Source organism: Urocitellus parryii, chromosome 5 (genome assembly GCF_045843805.1).
Source record: "Urocitellus parryii isolate mUroPar1 chromosome 5, mUroPar1.hap1, whole genome shotgun sequence".
Classification (NCBI taxonomy): domain Eukaryota; kingdom Metazoa; phylum Chordata; class Mammalia; order Rodentia; family Sciuridae; genus Urocitellus; species Urocitellus parryii.
In genome coordinates this window covers 19,269,344-19,287,608 of record NC_135535.1, presented here as the reverse complement: position 1 = coordinate 19,287,608, position 18,265 = coordinate 19,269,344, and the positions used below count along the sequence as shown (strand labels likewise).

General features: G+C 39.7%; 1 protein-coding gene and 1 pseudogene across 1 annotated transcript in view; both read right to left on the bottom strand.

Annotated features, from left to right (window-relative positions):
- The window catches only part of Gnptab (N-acetylglucosamine-1-phosphate transferase subunits alpha and beta), a 74,631-nt gene extending 56,792 nt beyond the window's left edge, over positions 1-17,839 (bottom strand). Inside the window, exon 1 of the mRNA XM_026397098.2 lies at positions 17,486-17,839. Within this exon, the coding sequence (XP_026252883.2) occupies positions 17,486-17,602 (117 nt within the window). The 5' untranslated portion in view covers positions 17,603-17,839. The remainder of the gene's footprint in view (positions 1-17,485) is intronic.
- LOC113189397 (eukaryotic translation initiation factor 4E type 2 pseudogene) lies at positions 7,537-8,253 on the bottom strand (annotated as a pseudogene).
- Positions 17,840-18,265: the final 426 nt, after the last annotated feature.

Sequence of the window (18,265 nt, the reverse complement as noted above, 5' to 3'; positions counted from 1 at the left end):
ATTAAAAATATTTCTCACTTTCAAGCTTCCATTGGAATCATCATGGCATTCAGCATCAGTGGTTGGTCAGTTTTACTAAATGGCAGCCAAAGTCAGTCTTAATTTCCTGACAACAGAAAAAGGGCACATGCACACCTGCACCCAATCTCTCAAGCCAGGTGCTCCGTGCCACTGAATTCCTACACCAATTGCCTGCTGTGAGGAAGGTAGTAAGCTTGCTACCAGGTGGTGACACTCCCAAGTGTGTAGCTACCAAATGGCAAGGCTGAACTCTGTGTCGCCCTCTCACGCCCACGCTGCTCCTCTGACACTTATTCACAGAGCTAGCTTTGTCAAATGCACATGTATGAATGCAGCCATTCAACCAAATCCGCAGCTGAAGTGTTTATCTGTTACTCAGTGACCCAGAACTGCCGCTCTAGCGTGTTTATAAATGTCACATGAATTTATGTTTTCCCTCAGCACACACACTTGCTGAAACTCCCAGATAAAAACTTTTTAAAATTGTAAAACTAGGACGTGCTTTTTTTTTAAAAAAAAGATTTTTCTGATCAGAATGAAATGCATGCCATGGTAGATAATGGTGAATGATACACAGCCCTGTAATTCTTGGTATTAAAGAATTTCTGATTTAAAAAAAAAAAGAGGGGTAAAATTATTAGAAGGAGAATTGGGCTGATGGTGTAGCTCAGTGGTAGAGAGCATGCTTCACATATGTGAGGCCTTGGGTTTGATCCCCAATACCACAAAAAAGGCGGGGGGGGGGGCTGGTATACAATGCAAAGATCACAAGATTTACATCAGAAGATATGAATTTAAACCCCATACTTATCAGTAATATAAACCTGGAGAACTTCTCTAGTCTTACTTTCTCCTTTTGTAAAATATTAATATCATTTGCTTTACCAGACTACTGTCATAAGTAAAATACTTAATATAGTCAAACTGTTCACCTATTAAAAGCAGCATTTACAATGCTACAGTGTAATTTAAAATATTATTATTTAAATATTTGTCTAAGCTTTTATATGATGTAAACATGTATATGGTCATCATTATGTGGTACCTAATAGGTCCAATTTTTACTCATGAATTAAAAAAAACAAAATATCTTTCTGCTCCTGAGAGCAACTCAAAGCCAAGAACTTGATTTTTTACTTTTATTCCAAGAACCCTAGTGCCTGGCACAAAATCAACAACCACTCTCAGAATAAATGAACAAAAGCCTACTGGTTTGATAAGGCAAACATTTTGGAACAGCTCACCACTCTAAAGTTTCTCTCTAGAACTTCCTTCTTTCAGATCCATTTCAAAATAGTTATGATAAAGGATAGAATCACAGAGTTAACAGCAGGCCTAGACCTATACAAGCATATAAAATTGTCTCCTAGTAAAAGCACATTTTCTCAACTTTTTAGCACAGCAGAAATGTAGCATGCTGCCCTATGAAATTCAAGAAGTCAGGTCTCTCCAATTAGAAGCAGCAAGAATGCTAAGTAACTCTGATGATATTTCCTATGTTGATGATCAAAAGTTTAGTGTTCCTGGATCACAACATAGTCTTCCCAGTTTCTGAAAACAAAATTTGTTTTATATTAAGAGGCACTAAAAGAAAGTCTTGGATTTGGATCAGTTCCTTTAGTTTATGTGAAGAGGAGAAATCGCCCCAGTGGTAGTGTTTTTTGCAGTAGTTCGTTGGTTGTGTTTTTGTTTTTTCTTGGTACTGGGGATTGAACCAGAGAACTTTACTACTGAACCACATTCCTAGCCCCTTTTATTTTTTATTTTTAGACAGGGTCTTGCTAAGTTGCCCAGGATGACCTTGAACTTGGAATGCTTCTGCTTTAGCCTCCTAAGAGTTACTGAGATTCCAGGTGTGCACCACCACACTCAGGTCACCTCAGTTTTAATAACCATTCAACTCCTAACATGAAATGGGTCAGTTTTTTATTTTTAACTTGTGTTCTACTGCACTTAGCTACTTTGTTTTGGGAAAACCTACTTCTTTAATCAAATATGATTAGAAAGAAACAGCTGTGTGAGGAACTGAGTCCCGATTTCCACTTCATGCTCTTTACAAAAACTTTTTAACAAATATGTTGTCTAATGCCACAAAGAATTCCAAAAAGTAGACATGGTCTAGGGTCTAGAAGAGTGCTTTTGAGATGAATTAGTGTTTGAATAAGTAGCATGAAGTGGAAATCAGGACTCAGGTCCTCACACAGCTGATGTCCCTATTGCAAATTAATCATTTATTTGTGTAAAATGATGAAGAGACATTTATTGTTTAGTTTTCAAGAGCAAAGAAAAACCAAGGTATCTTAAAGATTCTAAGATTTGGGAAAGGGGTGTGGCTCAGGGATTGAACACTTGCTTAGCTTCTAGGCCTTGGGTTCAATCCCCAGCACTGCAAAAATAAATAAATTATATATCTCCTAAGCATTAAGCATTATCTACTAATCATCTTCCATCTTTGACATTAATCAGCAAGTCAAATATGCTATCACAATAATTTTTTAAAAAGTTTTTTTTTCTAAAAAAGAAAAAGTTAATGAAATAAAATTTTATACAATTTCTGTTTGTGATATTGATTGTATTTAGCTTCATTAACAAAAAAAATTCATTGCATACTATCACCTAGATAAAACATTTAAAAAATATACCATGAAAGGCATATTAAAAATATACCTTTTATGAATATGAAATGCTGGAAAGTCATAAATTAGGTGGAAGGAATGTTGTATTTTTTAACATAATAGCTGCAAGGTCATTATTAACAATATGGACACCAAAGGACCTAAGAAATGATCATGTTCATGTTCTTTCGCTCTGATTAATTCTATTAACAGAAACACATGATAAGAAAATCATCATAGTTTCACTCAGAAACACTGTAAGTAGGATAAAATCACCATCACTATAAAAATGAAAATGATATAAAATTAAATTAGGAAACTGAGTAAATAAATTATGGCACCTTTACATAAGCATTATAAAACTACTAAAAGTTATGTTTTCAAATAATAGTTAAATATTTAAGAGCTTAAATCAGTCAACTCATAAACATGATGTGTCACTATTTTTGAGTCTGACAACAGAGTAACGATCATAACAGTTTCTTCCTTTGTGAAGAATTATGGACTAATTAAGGGATAAAGTGATAAAATATTACATAAAAAAATAACAACAAAAATATCAGTCTGGAGGCATAGATGTCAGTGTAATGGTGTGACAGTCAGCTCTACTCTTTCTTTCTCCACAGAAACATAGAAAAGCAAGCAGAATCTGCCAGAACAACAAAAAATATTATACAGTTCTATTACATAAAGTGTCCAGAGCAGACAAACCCAGAGACAGAACGTGTAGAATCGGGTACAGGAGCTCCAGGGAGGGATGGAAAGAAGTTATTTCTTAATGGTTACAGTTTCTGTTTCAGGTATTGAAAAAGTTTTGGAAACAGGTGATGGTTGTACACATTGTAAATGCAATTAATGACACTGAGTTACACACTTAAAACCGGTTAAAATGTCAAATTTTATGATATATGTGTTTTACCACAAAATTTAAAGAAACATAAAGAAATCATTATAATACTTTCTTCTCAAAAGAATAAAGGAAGACTATCAACACCTCTGTACCCACAGGATTGAAATGGGTCAATGAAATGGACCAGTTCCTTGAAAGTTACAATCCACCAAAACTCACATAAGGAGAAATAAATAATTTGAATAGGCCTATGTTTATTAAAGTATTTGAGTCAATAATTAATAACCATCTAAAGAGTTCGGGGGACACCACCACGTCCACATGGTTTCAATGGTGAATTCTACCAAACACTTAAGGGAAAAAATGATACCAGTTCTCTACAATCTGTTCCAGAAAACCAAAGCAAAGGGAAGACTTCCTAGCCCATGATCACCCTACTACCAAAACAATGCCAGGATATTACTAAAGAGCAAAATCATATACCAGTATCTCTTATGACCACAGATGTGGAAATCCTCAATAAAATATTATCAAATAAAATCCAGCAGTATATATAAAGAATTATATACCATGAACAAGTGGGATTTATGCAAGTCTGGTACAACATCCAAAAATCAATTAACATAATCTTCCACATCTATAGGTTAAAGATGAAAAATTGTATAATCATACCAATAAATGTACAAAAAAGCTTTTGACAATCTAACATACATTTATGATTAAAACAAACCCTCAGCAACTGGAATAGAAGAAAATTTCTTCAAATAAAAAAAGGATATCCACAAAAAAATTATAACTAATATCATAATGATGAGAAATGACATACTCTCTCCCTAATACTGGAAACAAGACAAGCATGGAATTTAATCATGCCTATTTAACATCATACAGGGAAGTCCCAGGTAATTCAGTAAGACAAGACAAGGCAATAAAAGGTAAAGAGAATTGAGAAGAAAAAAATAAAACTGCCTTTGTTTATAGATGAAGTGATTGTCTATTAAGAAAATCCCAATGAATAACTAAGTTTCCTGAGGCTAATAAGCAATTATAGTAAGGTTTCAAAATAAAAAATTAACATAAAAAAGTCAACTGCTTTCCTATATACCAGCATGAATAGCTGAAATTTGAAATTTAAAAAATACTATAACATCTAGGTTAGCACCTCTCCTGAGGTAAATGAAAAGATAAGCCACAGACCAGGAGATAATATTTGTAAAAAACACATGTCTGAGAAACAACTGGTGTCCAAAATATACAAGGAACTCTGAAAATTCAACAATAAGAAAACAATCCATTTAAAAAAATGAGAAAAAATATCTGAAGACACTTCACCAAAGACAACATACAGATGGCAAATAAGCATACGAAATGATATTCGACATCATATATCATTAGAGAATTACAAATTAAACCGAGATCCTACTCACACCTAACAGAAAAGCCAAAATCCATAACACTGGCATCTGGCGAAAATGTGGAACAACAGGAACTCCCATTCGTTGTTGATGCAAATACAAATGGTGTATAGCTACTTCAGAAGAGTTTGGCAGTATTTAAAATGCTAAACCTAGGCCTACCACAGGATTCAGGGTTATTCAGCAGGTATTTACCCAATCCTGAAAAATTACGTCCACACAAAAACCTGCCCACAAATGTTTATAGCAGCTTTATTCATAATTGCCAAAAATTGGAAGCAATCGAGATGTCCACCAATAAGTGAATGGCTAAGCAAACTGGTACATCCACATGATGGATCATTATCCAGGGACAAAAAGAAATTAATTATCAAGTCATGAAAAAACATGGAGGAAACCAAAAGAAATATTGCTAGGTAAAAGAAGTCCATTTGGATAGACTACATACTATATGATTCCGACTAAATCACATTCTGGAAAAGGAACAATTGTACACACAGTAACAAGATTGATGGGGGAAGGGGGGGGGAAGAGGGAATCATACACAGGTAGAGCATAGGGCAGGGCCTCAGCAGGGCAGAGAAACTATTCTGCAACAATGTAAAGACAGACTTGCCTATGTTTTTGTCAAACCCATAGAACCATACAACCCAAAGAATGAATCTTAAAATAATTGAGCTAATAAAAAGTCTACCAATATTGGTTTATCAATTTTAACAAGTATACCACTCTGCTGGAAGAGGTTAAAAATAAAGAAGACTTTGCTGGGGGAGAGGGGGTATATGGGAATTCTCTGTACTTTATAATTGCTCTAAAATATAAAGTCTACTAAAATTTCATACACATACACACACAAAGTAAACTCACATATCTTCTTTTACATTCAAATTTAGAAACTTCTCTCCACATGTGACCTTTCCATATTTAGACAGTATGAAAAAATATTTCCACACTCAGCTTACTTCTAGGAGCTTCTAGGCTTCCAGAAGCTGAAGAGACAAAGGTGAATAAATAAGAAAGAAAAGCCTCCACTCCCACAGAGCTTACATCTAAAATGTAATGCAGAGAAATTAAGACACGAAGTAAGAAAACATACATATCCACATACAATTTCAGATCCGTTCCAGATGATAGGTGTTACTGAGCTCAGAACTGCCTAACGGCAAGGGCCTTGTTAAGGGATGACCTGGGACAGAGCTCTCTATGGGCTGATGCAACAACGAGTGCAAAGCTCCCAAGTCAGGACAAGCAAAATGTGTTCAAGGATCAAAAACAAGGTGACTGCACCAGCTGTGTGCCTGAGCCTTGGCAAGTATCCCCCTGATCTTCTGTGAGAAAGTCAGCCCAGGCTGGCCCACTGGTCCCAGGAGGAAGAGGGACATGGCACGGAGCCAACCAACCCACCCTGATCACGCTGATGGGTTGACTGCCTCTGAGCTGCACATCCTAGGGAACAAATAATTGCCATTTTAAGTCAGGAGCTGGCAATTTTTTTCTGAGGGCAAAACAGTAAACATCTTAGACTTTATAGGCCAACATGGTTTCTGCCCCAACTATTCAATTCTACCATTGTGCAAAATGTGAAGTAGCTACAGACAACAGATAAACAAACTGCCATGGCTGAGTTCCAACAAAATTTATGTTCACTGATATTTGAATTTCATAAAATTCTTATATTCCTATTTTTTTAATGTTTAAAACCATATCAAATGTAAAAAAAAAATCATTCTTAGATTAATTACAGGCCACATAAAAAATAGCCTTAATTTGTTGCTCCTGCTTTAAGACAGAAAATTTTAGGTTACTTGTTATGGAACATTTTTGTGGAAAGTTACATGATGCACAGAGGTTACATGATACAGGTTGCTCAGAAGGGGCAGGAGGCACACTTATAGGTCCTTATGCAGGCCATTGGAAAAGGTCTACATTTTCTACTATATGCAACAGACATGAAGTAATCTGACTCAATTTTTAAAATGTTGCTCTGGTTGTAGTGTGGAGAACAGTTAGAATAGAGCAAGAGTGTGAGTAGTGACAGTGGTACCAGTTCTCTTCCATTGCAATTCATCTTCCATATTACTTCTAGGATAATTGTTCTAAGCAGAGATTTGATTTCATCACTCCCTTGCTTTAAATCCTTTGATGGTCCCATTTCCTTCAGGATGAAACCGAATTCCTTAGCAGCATCCAATAAGCAAGTCCTAAGTTGGCTCCCATCTGCCTCTCCAGCTTCAGTTCTTTACCACCCCCAAAACCCTGAAGTTCTTCAGGTGATAATGTCTCATATACACCTTTACACCCATGGTATCTTTCACTTTAAAAGGAAAAAACCAAAAGGATCCTATTTCCTTCCTAGCCATCTCCTTTCAGAACAAGCGCAGATGTCACTCCATCAGAGAAGATTGCCTGGCACCCAAGTCTCTCTCTTCAACTTCATTTATCACAATTTTTTCAAGATTAGCATCATTAAGTGATCTCAGCTATTACTATAGTTGCTATGTGTGTCAGTCCATTCTTAAAGCATAAAATGTTCTTCTAATTCCTCTCGTTCAAAACAGAAGGATCTTCCAGAGAGCATGCCAAAAAAAATACGAGACTTCAATGATGGTGTCATCTAGAGAGAAAGAGGGTCATGTCATGCTTGACACAGCTTCTGGAGGTTTTGAAAAAGAAGACTTTGGGATCCAAGACTGCCTGGGATTTTGATGTTTCTGGTGTGCTTTGTAGTACACGATGGTGTTGGGTGGCGGGCTAAGCACATACTGAAGCACATCATTGATTCAGGCTGTGGCTGCTTGGTCACTGGCAGTGTTATTCCATATTGAAACAACACTGCCCTAGAAGTGGACAGAGATCACAGCTCCATAGGCTTTCTCCCCAACTAAGAACTATTCTTCCAACAGGGCCGGAAGGAGATTCTCCCAGCTACAGGAGACCAAGCCCTTCTGCAAAAAATAATCTGCTTATCAACATTTTTATTTGCATTAACCTCCCACATGTGTTTCATTCCTTCTTTGAAGAGATGGAAGTCACTGTGCCTGTCAGGTCCCCAGGACATACCATGTGACTGTAAAGCCTCCACAACTGCTCCACAGAAGCATAGATACAGATCTGTTTGACGATCTGTTCACAGCTTCTTGAGCTGATGGGATAGCTTGGAGTCTTCCTGAAGCAACCAGAAAATGTTTGTACTGCAGAGGATGCTCTGCTGGTCCAGGGTCAGTCACCCATCTCTGCTGCTGCTCTCTTGTCTCATTCCATTTTTATTTCTACCATTTTTCTGTGTGCTGTTTTCTACATTCTGATCACGGTCCCCACTGACATCATCATTCAAGCTACTGAATTTATTCATCCTCTCATCCCTGCTGTTGTCCCACAATGCATCTTGTCAGGTGTCTTATATGCATTAGACACTTCATTTATTCATTTGCTTGCCCATCTCCCTGTCTGGATTGAGATTTTTTCAAAACCAGAAAGAAACTGTGTCTCTAGTTTGAAACAGAGAACCTGGCTCAGAGTAAACGCCTCCATAAATCTTTGTTGCAGATTCCGAAACCTTGGTAAAGATTTATGACTTTGGTATTAATGGAAGGAAAAAATGAAATTGAAGGAAAAGGTAATAAAGGGGGCGGGGCGATTTATCAAGGGGAAAGGATAAACTAGAATCCTAAAATAAGAAACAATTTTAGAAAGTAATTTTAAAGTGAGCCATGTGACTTTTAGTCTGATCACAGAGTACATTTCACCCTGCATAAGTGTGACTTGAATATGCATCACAGCTGTGACAATCAAGTCTGTAACACTTCTGAAGATCACTTTTTTCCTGTTTAATTTAGTGCACATATGAATCATACAGGCTGACTAATCACCTGCTAAAGATACTGCATCTGGATCACAAGATGGGAACAAATTATTTCAAGCTTGGATAAATATAAAAAGATATATTGTGAATATATATCACCCATTAGTTATATAGGTTACATTTTAGAAGAAATGAGAGAGACAGTCTACAGTGTAATTATAAAGTGCAAGCTATATTAAATTCATCAAGCACTCACCCCCTCTGTTGTCACATCAAATATATTGTGGGGTTTTTTTTCTTTGCTATCTCTAGGGAAAGATCACCAGGTGGGCATCAGCCCAGAGGGTAGGTCCCTGACTTCTGTCTTCATGAGCATCATGACCAGGAGAACACTCCTGAGAGAGGACATATGGTGCCTAATTAGCATTTACTCAACATCTTCCATGAGACACTTTGCAAGGTGTCTTGTACACATTAGACACCTCTTTTAATACATCTTTCCTCATTAGGCTACATGACAATTAGTGAACAAAACAAATTTTGATGCCCCTAAGTATTCATTCAACAAACACCCACAAGCACCTATAGTTAGGGTCTAGGAGAACAAATGAACTTATCTATTTTGTTTACTTTTGTATCTCAGGATATTAGTGAAGTGTCTGGCAAACATATACAAGATGTCTGGGCCTACTAAACCTTGCAAATCTCTCTTCTTTCTATGCCCTTCCACCAGCCTAGTACAGGGCTCCTGTAGACCACCCAGCAGCCATTCTTGGCTCTCTAATTCATGATTTCCTAACTTGAGCATCATCAATATATGGGGCCTGATCATTGTGGTGGGGGTTGCCCTATGCATCACAGAAGATTTGGTGGTATTCTGGGTTCCACCTACTAGATGCTAGTGCAAAATAACCTTTATTGGTATTCATTGTTCTTGGACCAACAGTGAAGTCCTAAAAATCTTAATCTACCAGGTGCTAGGAAAAGGGCACCACCAAATGCACTCCACCTTAGATCCATTTTGCCTTGCTTTCAACCTTTAGACACAACAGCCCTCATTTACCTCCTCAAATGTACCCCGATTTCAAAGCCTTCACATTATTTCCTTGTGGAAAGACAGCACAGTCTCTCTACACAATTGACATTTTAGGCTGGATAATTCTTTGCTTTGGGGGCTGTACATTAGCAGAATCCCTGGCTTCTGCCCACTAAATGCCAGTAGCACTAATACCATCCCATGCCCAACTGTGACAATCAAAAATGTCTCTAGACATTGTGGAATATCCTGAGGGTGGGGAAAGGGCAGAATCACTGCCAGCTGAGAACCACTGCTTAGAGCACACCTGCCTCCTGTCTTCTGCCTCAATAATTCCTACCCTCTAGAGTAAAGCTCACACAACCAAAACAGCCTCTCCTGACCCCAGCCACCAGAAAAGACTTCTCACTTCAAGTCTCTCATCCAATACCCTCTACTTCTCTGCATCATTTCCCAAAACTGTAATGAAGGAGCATTTACTGTCTGGCTGTACAACCAGAATATAATTTCTTCATAAGCAGGAACCATGTCTTCTTCCTTCACTGCTATACCCCCAGGGGCCTGGTTCAGAGCTTGACAAACATGTACTCACTGAATGAATGAATAAGCCAGACACTCTGCTGGGCACAGGAACCTGAAGATAAGAGAGATTCCATCTTGGTTCAGGATGCTCAGTACAGAAATGGCAAGTTTCATCTCGTAGGCAAGCTCAATTAACTGGTAGTAGCCTTGAGAAGCTGGGCATGGAAAACTAAAAGCTTCCTCTGAGGCACAGAAACACAAGATATCACATTCCAAAGGGAAGTGCTGGACCAAGATGCCAAGTTCTCTAAGGAGGGTGAAAAACATCCCAATCACAGGTCCAAGGGCTGAAGATTAGAGGCTTTTCAGAATCAGATGGCGTTCCCTGACTCTATCCCATGACTCCTATTCCCTGACGACTCCTCCCCACCCAAGCCCAGTTAAGAGTTCAACAGGATCACCAAGAGAGCTCATTATAGGTCCATGGAGATGGGACCATGCTTGTGTCACACTTAAGAACTAGGAAGGCTACCTGGCTACCTGCTCTGAGGTGAGTAGTGGTCACTACAACAGAATCAGCCCCAGGGAGGGTGGTAGGTATGGTCACCTAGGATGCCCTCTGAACTCCCTCAGGAGGAGCAAGCTTAGTCAGTACAAATCCCAGAAAGCTCTATATCTGTTTAGGAAGGACTTTCCTACCTTACCTCTTTGCCTTCTGCACTCACAGGAAGGATCATAAACAGGTAACTGAGAAAGAGAAGCACCAGCAGAGGTCTCTTTCTGTACCCATATACCTGTGCTCCCCTCAACTGCAGGCTTCCTGCCTGTACCACGCAGCTAGGGAGGCAAGAAGCGCCAACCTAAGCTCTAAGTTCCACCATGCCATGAGAGTAACCACTCTAACTGCTGAAGGGATATTATGCTTTGTGATTTAAAGTGACCACGGGAGTCTGTATAATCTAGACATATAACAGATGCCATAGGCCCAACTGAGGGCCTATTAGCAATGTACCTACTCAGTGTGTCACGTACCAATTCTTCTTCCATAAGAGAATCTTGCCCCATACAACACAACTGTTCAGGGGATCATTCAGGAAGGCTCTACGGCCTAATGGGGCCAATACCAGGAAAGGATCACTGAGCCTTTGGACAAGTTCTTTAACCATCTTCTGAAGAGCTCTCAGAAGTTGAAGGAATCCCAGACTGCTAAAGAAATTATTCTGAAATTATGTCTGTACTCAAGGAAAAAAAAGGACCATGATAAATATGTACCATCTGTCACAAGGTGGTAGAGTGGTAGGTATGTATGGAGCTTTACAGATCCCAGCATTTAAGACTGAGAAGGCACAATGAATGAAGGCAGAGTGGGGAGGATAGCCTTGCAGAAGAAAGTTGGAGGGGGAATTTCCAGACCCACAGAGTGCCAGATGCTGTAGAAAGTCAAGTTTTTCTCTCACAACATGCTAAAATTCATTAATAAAATGAACAATATTTAGACCTCTAAGAAGAAGTCGGGTCAAATGCTACTATCAAATCACCATATTAAATTATGAATTGATTTAATACTGAAAGATTTACAAGGACACAATGAACTGTGTTTAGCAAAACTCCATATTAATAAATGCATATGAGAATACAAGTTTCATGAATCAACTAACAAGATATTAAAAATAGAAACAACCTATTTTTGCATCTTTTGCAACAAGGTAAAGGGCTAACAACTATCACAAGACTTAATGTCAATGTTAAGGCCAGGAAAAGGAAATGGCTTTCAACTCAAGCCAGTGTTTAGGACTTCTGTTGCCCTGTTCTTTAGTAACTGCCTTGTAATTATCCTGTGGGAAGCCATCCTCAGCTCATGTGGTTCAGTTCTGAGAGTCTACCTCGCCCAGTCCCCTAGCTCTGGCGATGATCCAGGTGGTAACAAGGGTATAAGAAGGGCACTTGCTCTCTGGGCTAGGCAGGCAGCTCTGGGTCTAGCTGGAACTAATGAGAAAGAAAATTGTCCTGCTGCTGCAGTAACTAAACTGGCAGAATAGAAGCTGGTGTTGCCAGCAACAATCTTTGCTCCCATATGGAAAAAGCCTGTCTGAGAAGTAAACCAAAGTGGAGCCAGTTCCACTTTGGCTTACTTCTCAGGACAAAGGACAAAAAGAGATTCCTGACAACACCATTTGAGCATCCCCAATCCAATTCTGCCAGAGACTTGCACTATATCCTTGATCATACCAGCTAATAAGACACCTTTATTAGTAAGCCAGGTCTGAACTGGGTCTGCCACCTGCAACCTAGTACTGTTAATTTACACCAACAACAATTTTTAACCACTGGGAATTCAAAATGTAAGAGAGGTCATAAACTTTTATGATATTACCAAACTATACTCAAATTATTCCTAAATATTCTTACTGCCTAAAATAGTCTTGCCTCCCTAAAGTTTGTGCCACCTTGTAAAGGTCTCTAAGCCTCCTCTAAACTGTTTCAACCCATAAATTTTCTTTTTCTGCTGCCTTTCTAAGCACTTTCTGTGAACCTATTCAAGCACTCAATTACTTCCTCCTTTATACCATTACTCAGTCCTCATGCATCTGTCACCTCATCTCAGCTAGAGGCTCAACATATAGAAGCTCAAAGCCTCTACATCTCTGACAGTGCCTTGCACTCTACTATGGACATTCTAACAGCAGGCCTCCAGTTTTCAAAAAGTTACCAAAACATGAATGATTCCAGAGCATGAAAATGAGCAAGTTATAATCAGATCAATCATATTTGAAAAATCAAAGGTGACTACAGACACTATGAATCACAGTAGAAAACTTATCTTTACTGGGAATGAGCTTGAAAGGATGTTGGTTAAGAATGTTCAAAATTCATTCATTCATATGTCCATCCATTCACCCGGTATTTATTTGATCAGTCACTTGCTAGGTGCTAAGAATGCAACAGAGAATAAGGTCCCTGCTTGGTAGTTAGCTGGGCTGTGTATCCCTCCCACATCCCCCCAAAGAAAGAGTTCTTTAAAAAAAAAAATGCTTAGTGGGCCCTAGCATTTTTCTCAGTAATACTAATGCCATAATATTACAGAGAGTTTATGCTTTTAATGTGAAGCACCCAATAAATATATACTTGCAGAACATTAAACCAAAAATGGGGGAGGGACTTAGGTATATACTCTAATAGTTTAAACACAATTTTTTTAAACAATAAATTTTTTCCACCAAAAAGAAATTATAAAACAGATAATAATGGAAGATCCCAACCAACAAGGCAGCTGGGAGTTACTCAATTTGGGAACCATTGAGAATCAGTTTGTGCTGGAGCTAGGATCAGGCCAGACTGTTCCCTCTCGGACTAAATCTCTTTCCACTTCATCTATTTGCTGTGTTGGACCAAGAATATGCTCAAAATGTGTGTTTAATGAATTAACTAATCAAATACAAACATGATAACTATTTTCTTTCTTGAAATTGGACCAGTGTGAGAAATGAGTCACCGAGGCAAAAGGTAACCTGAGCTATACCCAGTTTTTAAATCCTCTTTTCCTTTGAATGACAGTATCTTATTATTCCAAAATGATGATAGAAAAGAGGCAAGCAAAAGAGTGCAGAGAAGCCAGGGGAAAAGCACTATCTGGTAGGAGAAAACTCTATTTGAATCTATCTGACCTCCTTATGAAAGTCAGTTTGGGGATATTTGTTTCCACACTTAGTTCACATAAGGGAGTGACATATTTTATATATACACACAAAAGGCACACAGATGTACATGTACACGGGTATCTATAATCCTTTATTCACAATCCTGAAATCCAAAAGCCCTGCACACCAAAGATGGCTTTGTCCCTTATAGGGAAACTTGACCTAACATGAACCTGTCTGTGGCAAAACTTGACCAAAACTGACATAGGCTATTTATAGATTGTATTTTCCTCACTGAGAATATTCATATATTTCACTACAAAAAAAACAACAACCACAACCCTGAGGTTTAATTATAATGTTATATTTCTAGAAGTTTCTGATAAGAAATTGTATACTTGCATATAAATAATTCAACTAAAAAATCATGACCTCAAAGTAAATTATTTACCTCAAAAATACGTCTTAAAATATATACAATGGCAATTAAGATAGAATGAATATTTAAAATCAGACATTTTTGAGCTAAAAGGGATCTTGAGAGCATAGTCAATCTAGTGCTCTCATTTGTAAATGAGAAAACTAAGGCTCCCAAAGGTCACATGACTTGCCTAAGTCAAGGAGTTTACCACAGACAAGCTCCTCCCTGATACCCTCACCCCAAGGCAATGTATTTCTGTGACCATTAGTCCCAATTCTCAGGGCCTATCCTGTGGAGTGTCACCTCTGGGTCCAGTTCTACTTTTGTTTTATCAGAGTTCCCAAGGGTTCTCTAGAAAACACTTGGCTCAACTAAAGGAAAAAAATTTTTTTAGATGCTTTTTATATACTTCCCTCCCTCGATTATAAAATTTGGAGTAAGTATACAAATGGCTTCTCAAAACATAGCAACCAATACTTCTTACACTAAGAGGGAATTAAGATAATGAATTCATAGTTAACAATAAACTTATTCCTTTAATCCATTATAATTAATTATTAATAAGTCAGTATTATTAACTATATGATCAAAGCATTCTATTTTCAGGGTATATTTCAAAATAAGGACTGAGGACATAAAATAATTCATGATGATAATAATAACCAATAGTAGCAGTAGCTATTACCATTTAATAAGGGTCTGTTACATGCCATGAATTGTTCAAGGTTCTTTACACACAGATCTTGTCTTCAGTATCTACCCTGCAAGGAAGATATTCTTGCCTTCGTTTTAAAGATGAGGAAGCTCAGAGAGTTTAAATATTCTTTTCAGATTAGACAAGAAGGATCCTGGTCTGTTTGAGAAACAGTAATGTAAACAGCCTCAGAGCCAAGTTGCCTTGGTTTGAAGCTCATCACTGGCATGAATTAGCTGCATTAACTTGTGCAAATGCCTCTGTTTTGTCACTTGTAAAATGGGTATATAATAGTATCCATGTCACAGGGTTGGTATGAGGATTAAATGACCTGGTAAGGCCTATGTTAAAGTGTGAGTTATTATCATGATCATCATTACCTGGAGCCAGCATTCAAACCCAGATCTGCCTAATCCTGCATCTCCTCTTTTCTACTCTGCGGTACAAGTTAACCACAGCCAGCTGCCTGTTTTCCACGCCACCTGTTGAAGTTCTTTGCCTCTCATTCTCTTGTCTGTTTAAATTTTAAGGTCTTTGGCCATTTCAAAACAGTGACAAATGTCTTTTTTTTGGGGGGGAGGGTGAATAAATGAATGAAAGGAAAAAAGAAAAAAGGTATAAAAGATGAAAAATTCTAACAACTGGTATGCTTAAGTTACCTTTATAATGCAAGGGAGTTGATAGCTAACTTAAAATTAATCAGAGTAAGAAGATCATCCAAAAGCTATGAGACTCTTACCTGCGCATAGATACATTAAGTTATAACACATGAAACAAAGGTCAACAGGTAGATAACATTAAGCAGCTATTCTATACTTACAAGTCTAGGGCTCTCTCATTCTTATCTATAGGCTCTTCCTTTTCTTTCTCTCTCTCTCTCTCTCTCTCTCTCTCTCTCTCTCTCTCTCTTTTGGTAGTTTCTAGAAATACATACTGAAAGTACACACTTGGAAGCATGCATATAATTCAGCCAGACATTAAATAGTCTGCATATACTGGCAGTATCTGACACTATATTTGAGCTACTGTTAACAGTTATTATTTACACAGCACCTTTTCTTATGGAGCTAATAATCCAGAATGGGTATATTTTAAGCAAATGTGTATGTGGCATTTCTAAAAAACACTCTGTTAATTTTAAAACCTTTTGCAATCTTCTAACAAAAAAAAAGTTAAAACAAGTAGATCAATTTTAAACCACCTGATAATATAATTTTTCTGTTGCCAAAAGTGGTGTTCTCTATAGTCACATACACATGCTGTCTCAATGCTTACCTATTCATAGTTTCCGTACACTTGTTTTAGATGGGAAAAAAAATACTCTATTGGGGCTGGTGGTGTGGCTTAGCATTCAGGAGGCAAAAAGGAAAAAAAAAAAAAGGCCCCCACAAAGAACACTGTATTAAGCAATACAATCGTTATTAAATGAAATAACTATTAAGTCTAGATCAAAGGATTATTTCAATCCAGAAAACGTTTAAAGTATACATCCAAATGGGCACAAAACCCACTGAACACGGGTGTTGCTGGCTCCCACACCTGTTGCCTGGATCCCCTGAACTTGACAGTCTAACTGAACTACTTATTGCACAGTAAATGAGAGCAGATCAGGAAAGGCAGGGTTTATGTGATTTAAATTATTACCATATCCCATGACCCAAGGGCCTGTGTGGCTACCAAGAGGTCTGGGGCAGGAGTCCAAGTTACCCAGTCCCTGCCACATGACAAGGGCCCTATTCTCAGCTGGAGAGGCCTTTGAAGTAGCCAATAGATCTTTAACATCAGGGTGCACACAGCTACCATGAGGGCCTCCAGGCATCAGCTGACATACTGCTGTCCAAAATAAGAAAGCAAACGTGAAAAAGTAAAATAAAATAAAATAAATATTCTCACAGCTAAGTCCTTTGAATTTGGGACCAGTACCTTTTCCCCGTTGCAAATTCACATGAAATAAAACAGGTTTCTTGAACAAAAGTTTTGAGATATAGGAAGAAATGGGATTAACAGAGAGATGAAGAAAATAAAGTGCTTTGTCAAAGGTGACAAGATTAGTAGGGTGGCAACAAGGGAGGGAAATAGAAGAAGAGGCCGGGAAGGGAAGGAGGATTTAGGAGCGCCAAGGAAACGGGAAAAGAAACTCTAGGGGAAAGAGCTTCAATAGGGAGGGCAAGGCCAGAGGGAGAGCGCCAAATGACAGGAGGACCCTGGCGACGGTACCTGAAGGAGGGGGACTCAGCAGAACCAGCGTCTTTCCCCGACACTGTGGGTTGGACAGATATCGACCCTAGATGCTGAGCACGTGCCGGGGAGGAGATGCGAGCTCTGGCTGCCTCGGGGAACCGCAAGCGTGGGGCCGGTCCCGGGGATGCAGGGCGGATGGGAGAAGCGCGGGGCGCGGGCGCCTGGGGCTCGGCAGGGCAGGGAGCCGGGTGCCGCGCGCGTCCGCAGGCTCCGGCAGCGCCGCTACTCACCTCTCCGAACTGGAAGGCGGAGACGATGGTGACAACGACGCCCACGAAACAGACGTAGAGCCCATACCTGTGGGACAGGCAGGTATAGGTCTGTCTCTGCAAGAGCTTGAGCAGCATCACCCCGGCCGCCGCCACGCCACGCCCGGAGGAGCCAGAGCCGCCTCCGCCGTCTCAACGAGCCGCCATTCAGGGGCCCCGGCTGGGCCGCGGCGCTCAGGTCACAGCCTCCCGGCACCGCGCATTGCAGCTCGGAGGACTGACGCCCGCTGGGCTAGGCGCCGCGGCAGCCGCTTCCGGGAGCCGAGAGCCCACGCCCTCCGCGCAGCGGAGGCGGACCCTAGGTCCGCGAGGCGGCGGGCGCCGCCCGGGTCTGGCCCGGCGAGAGGCGGCGGCGGCGGCGGGGATCGCTAGCGCCACCTGGAGGGTTGAGGGGCAAGAGCAGCTGCGCGCCCTTCCGTCTGCGCGTGCGCGGCAGGCTCTGCGGGGTGGGCTGAGATCCACCAACCGGGTTGGACAGGCAAGCGAGAGAGGACCAGCCCCCCGAAGCCAGGCCCAGCCTCAGACGGTGCTGACAGCTGGAATATTATTGTGCATAAAGATTCCTCCGGGCTGGGATGTAGCTCAGTGGCAAAGCGTCTGCCTTGCATTCGCAAAGCCCTGGGTTCGACCCCCAGTTCCAAAAAAGACAAAAAAAAGAACCCCACCAAAAAAAAAATAAGACTAAAAAAAAAAAAAAAAAAAAAAAAACCTTTTCCATCCTGAACCAAGAAATCATGGTTT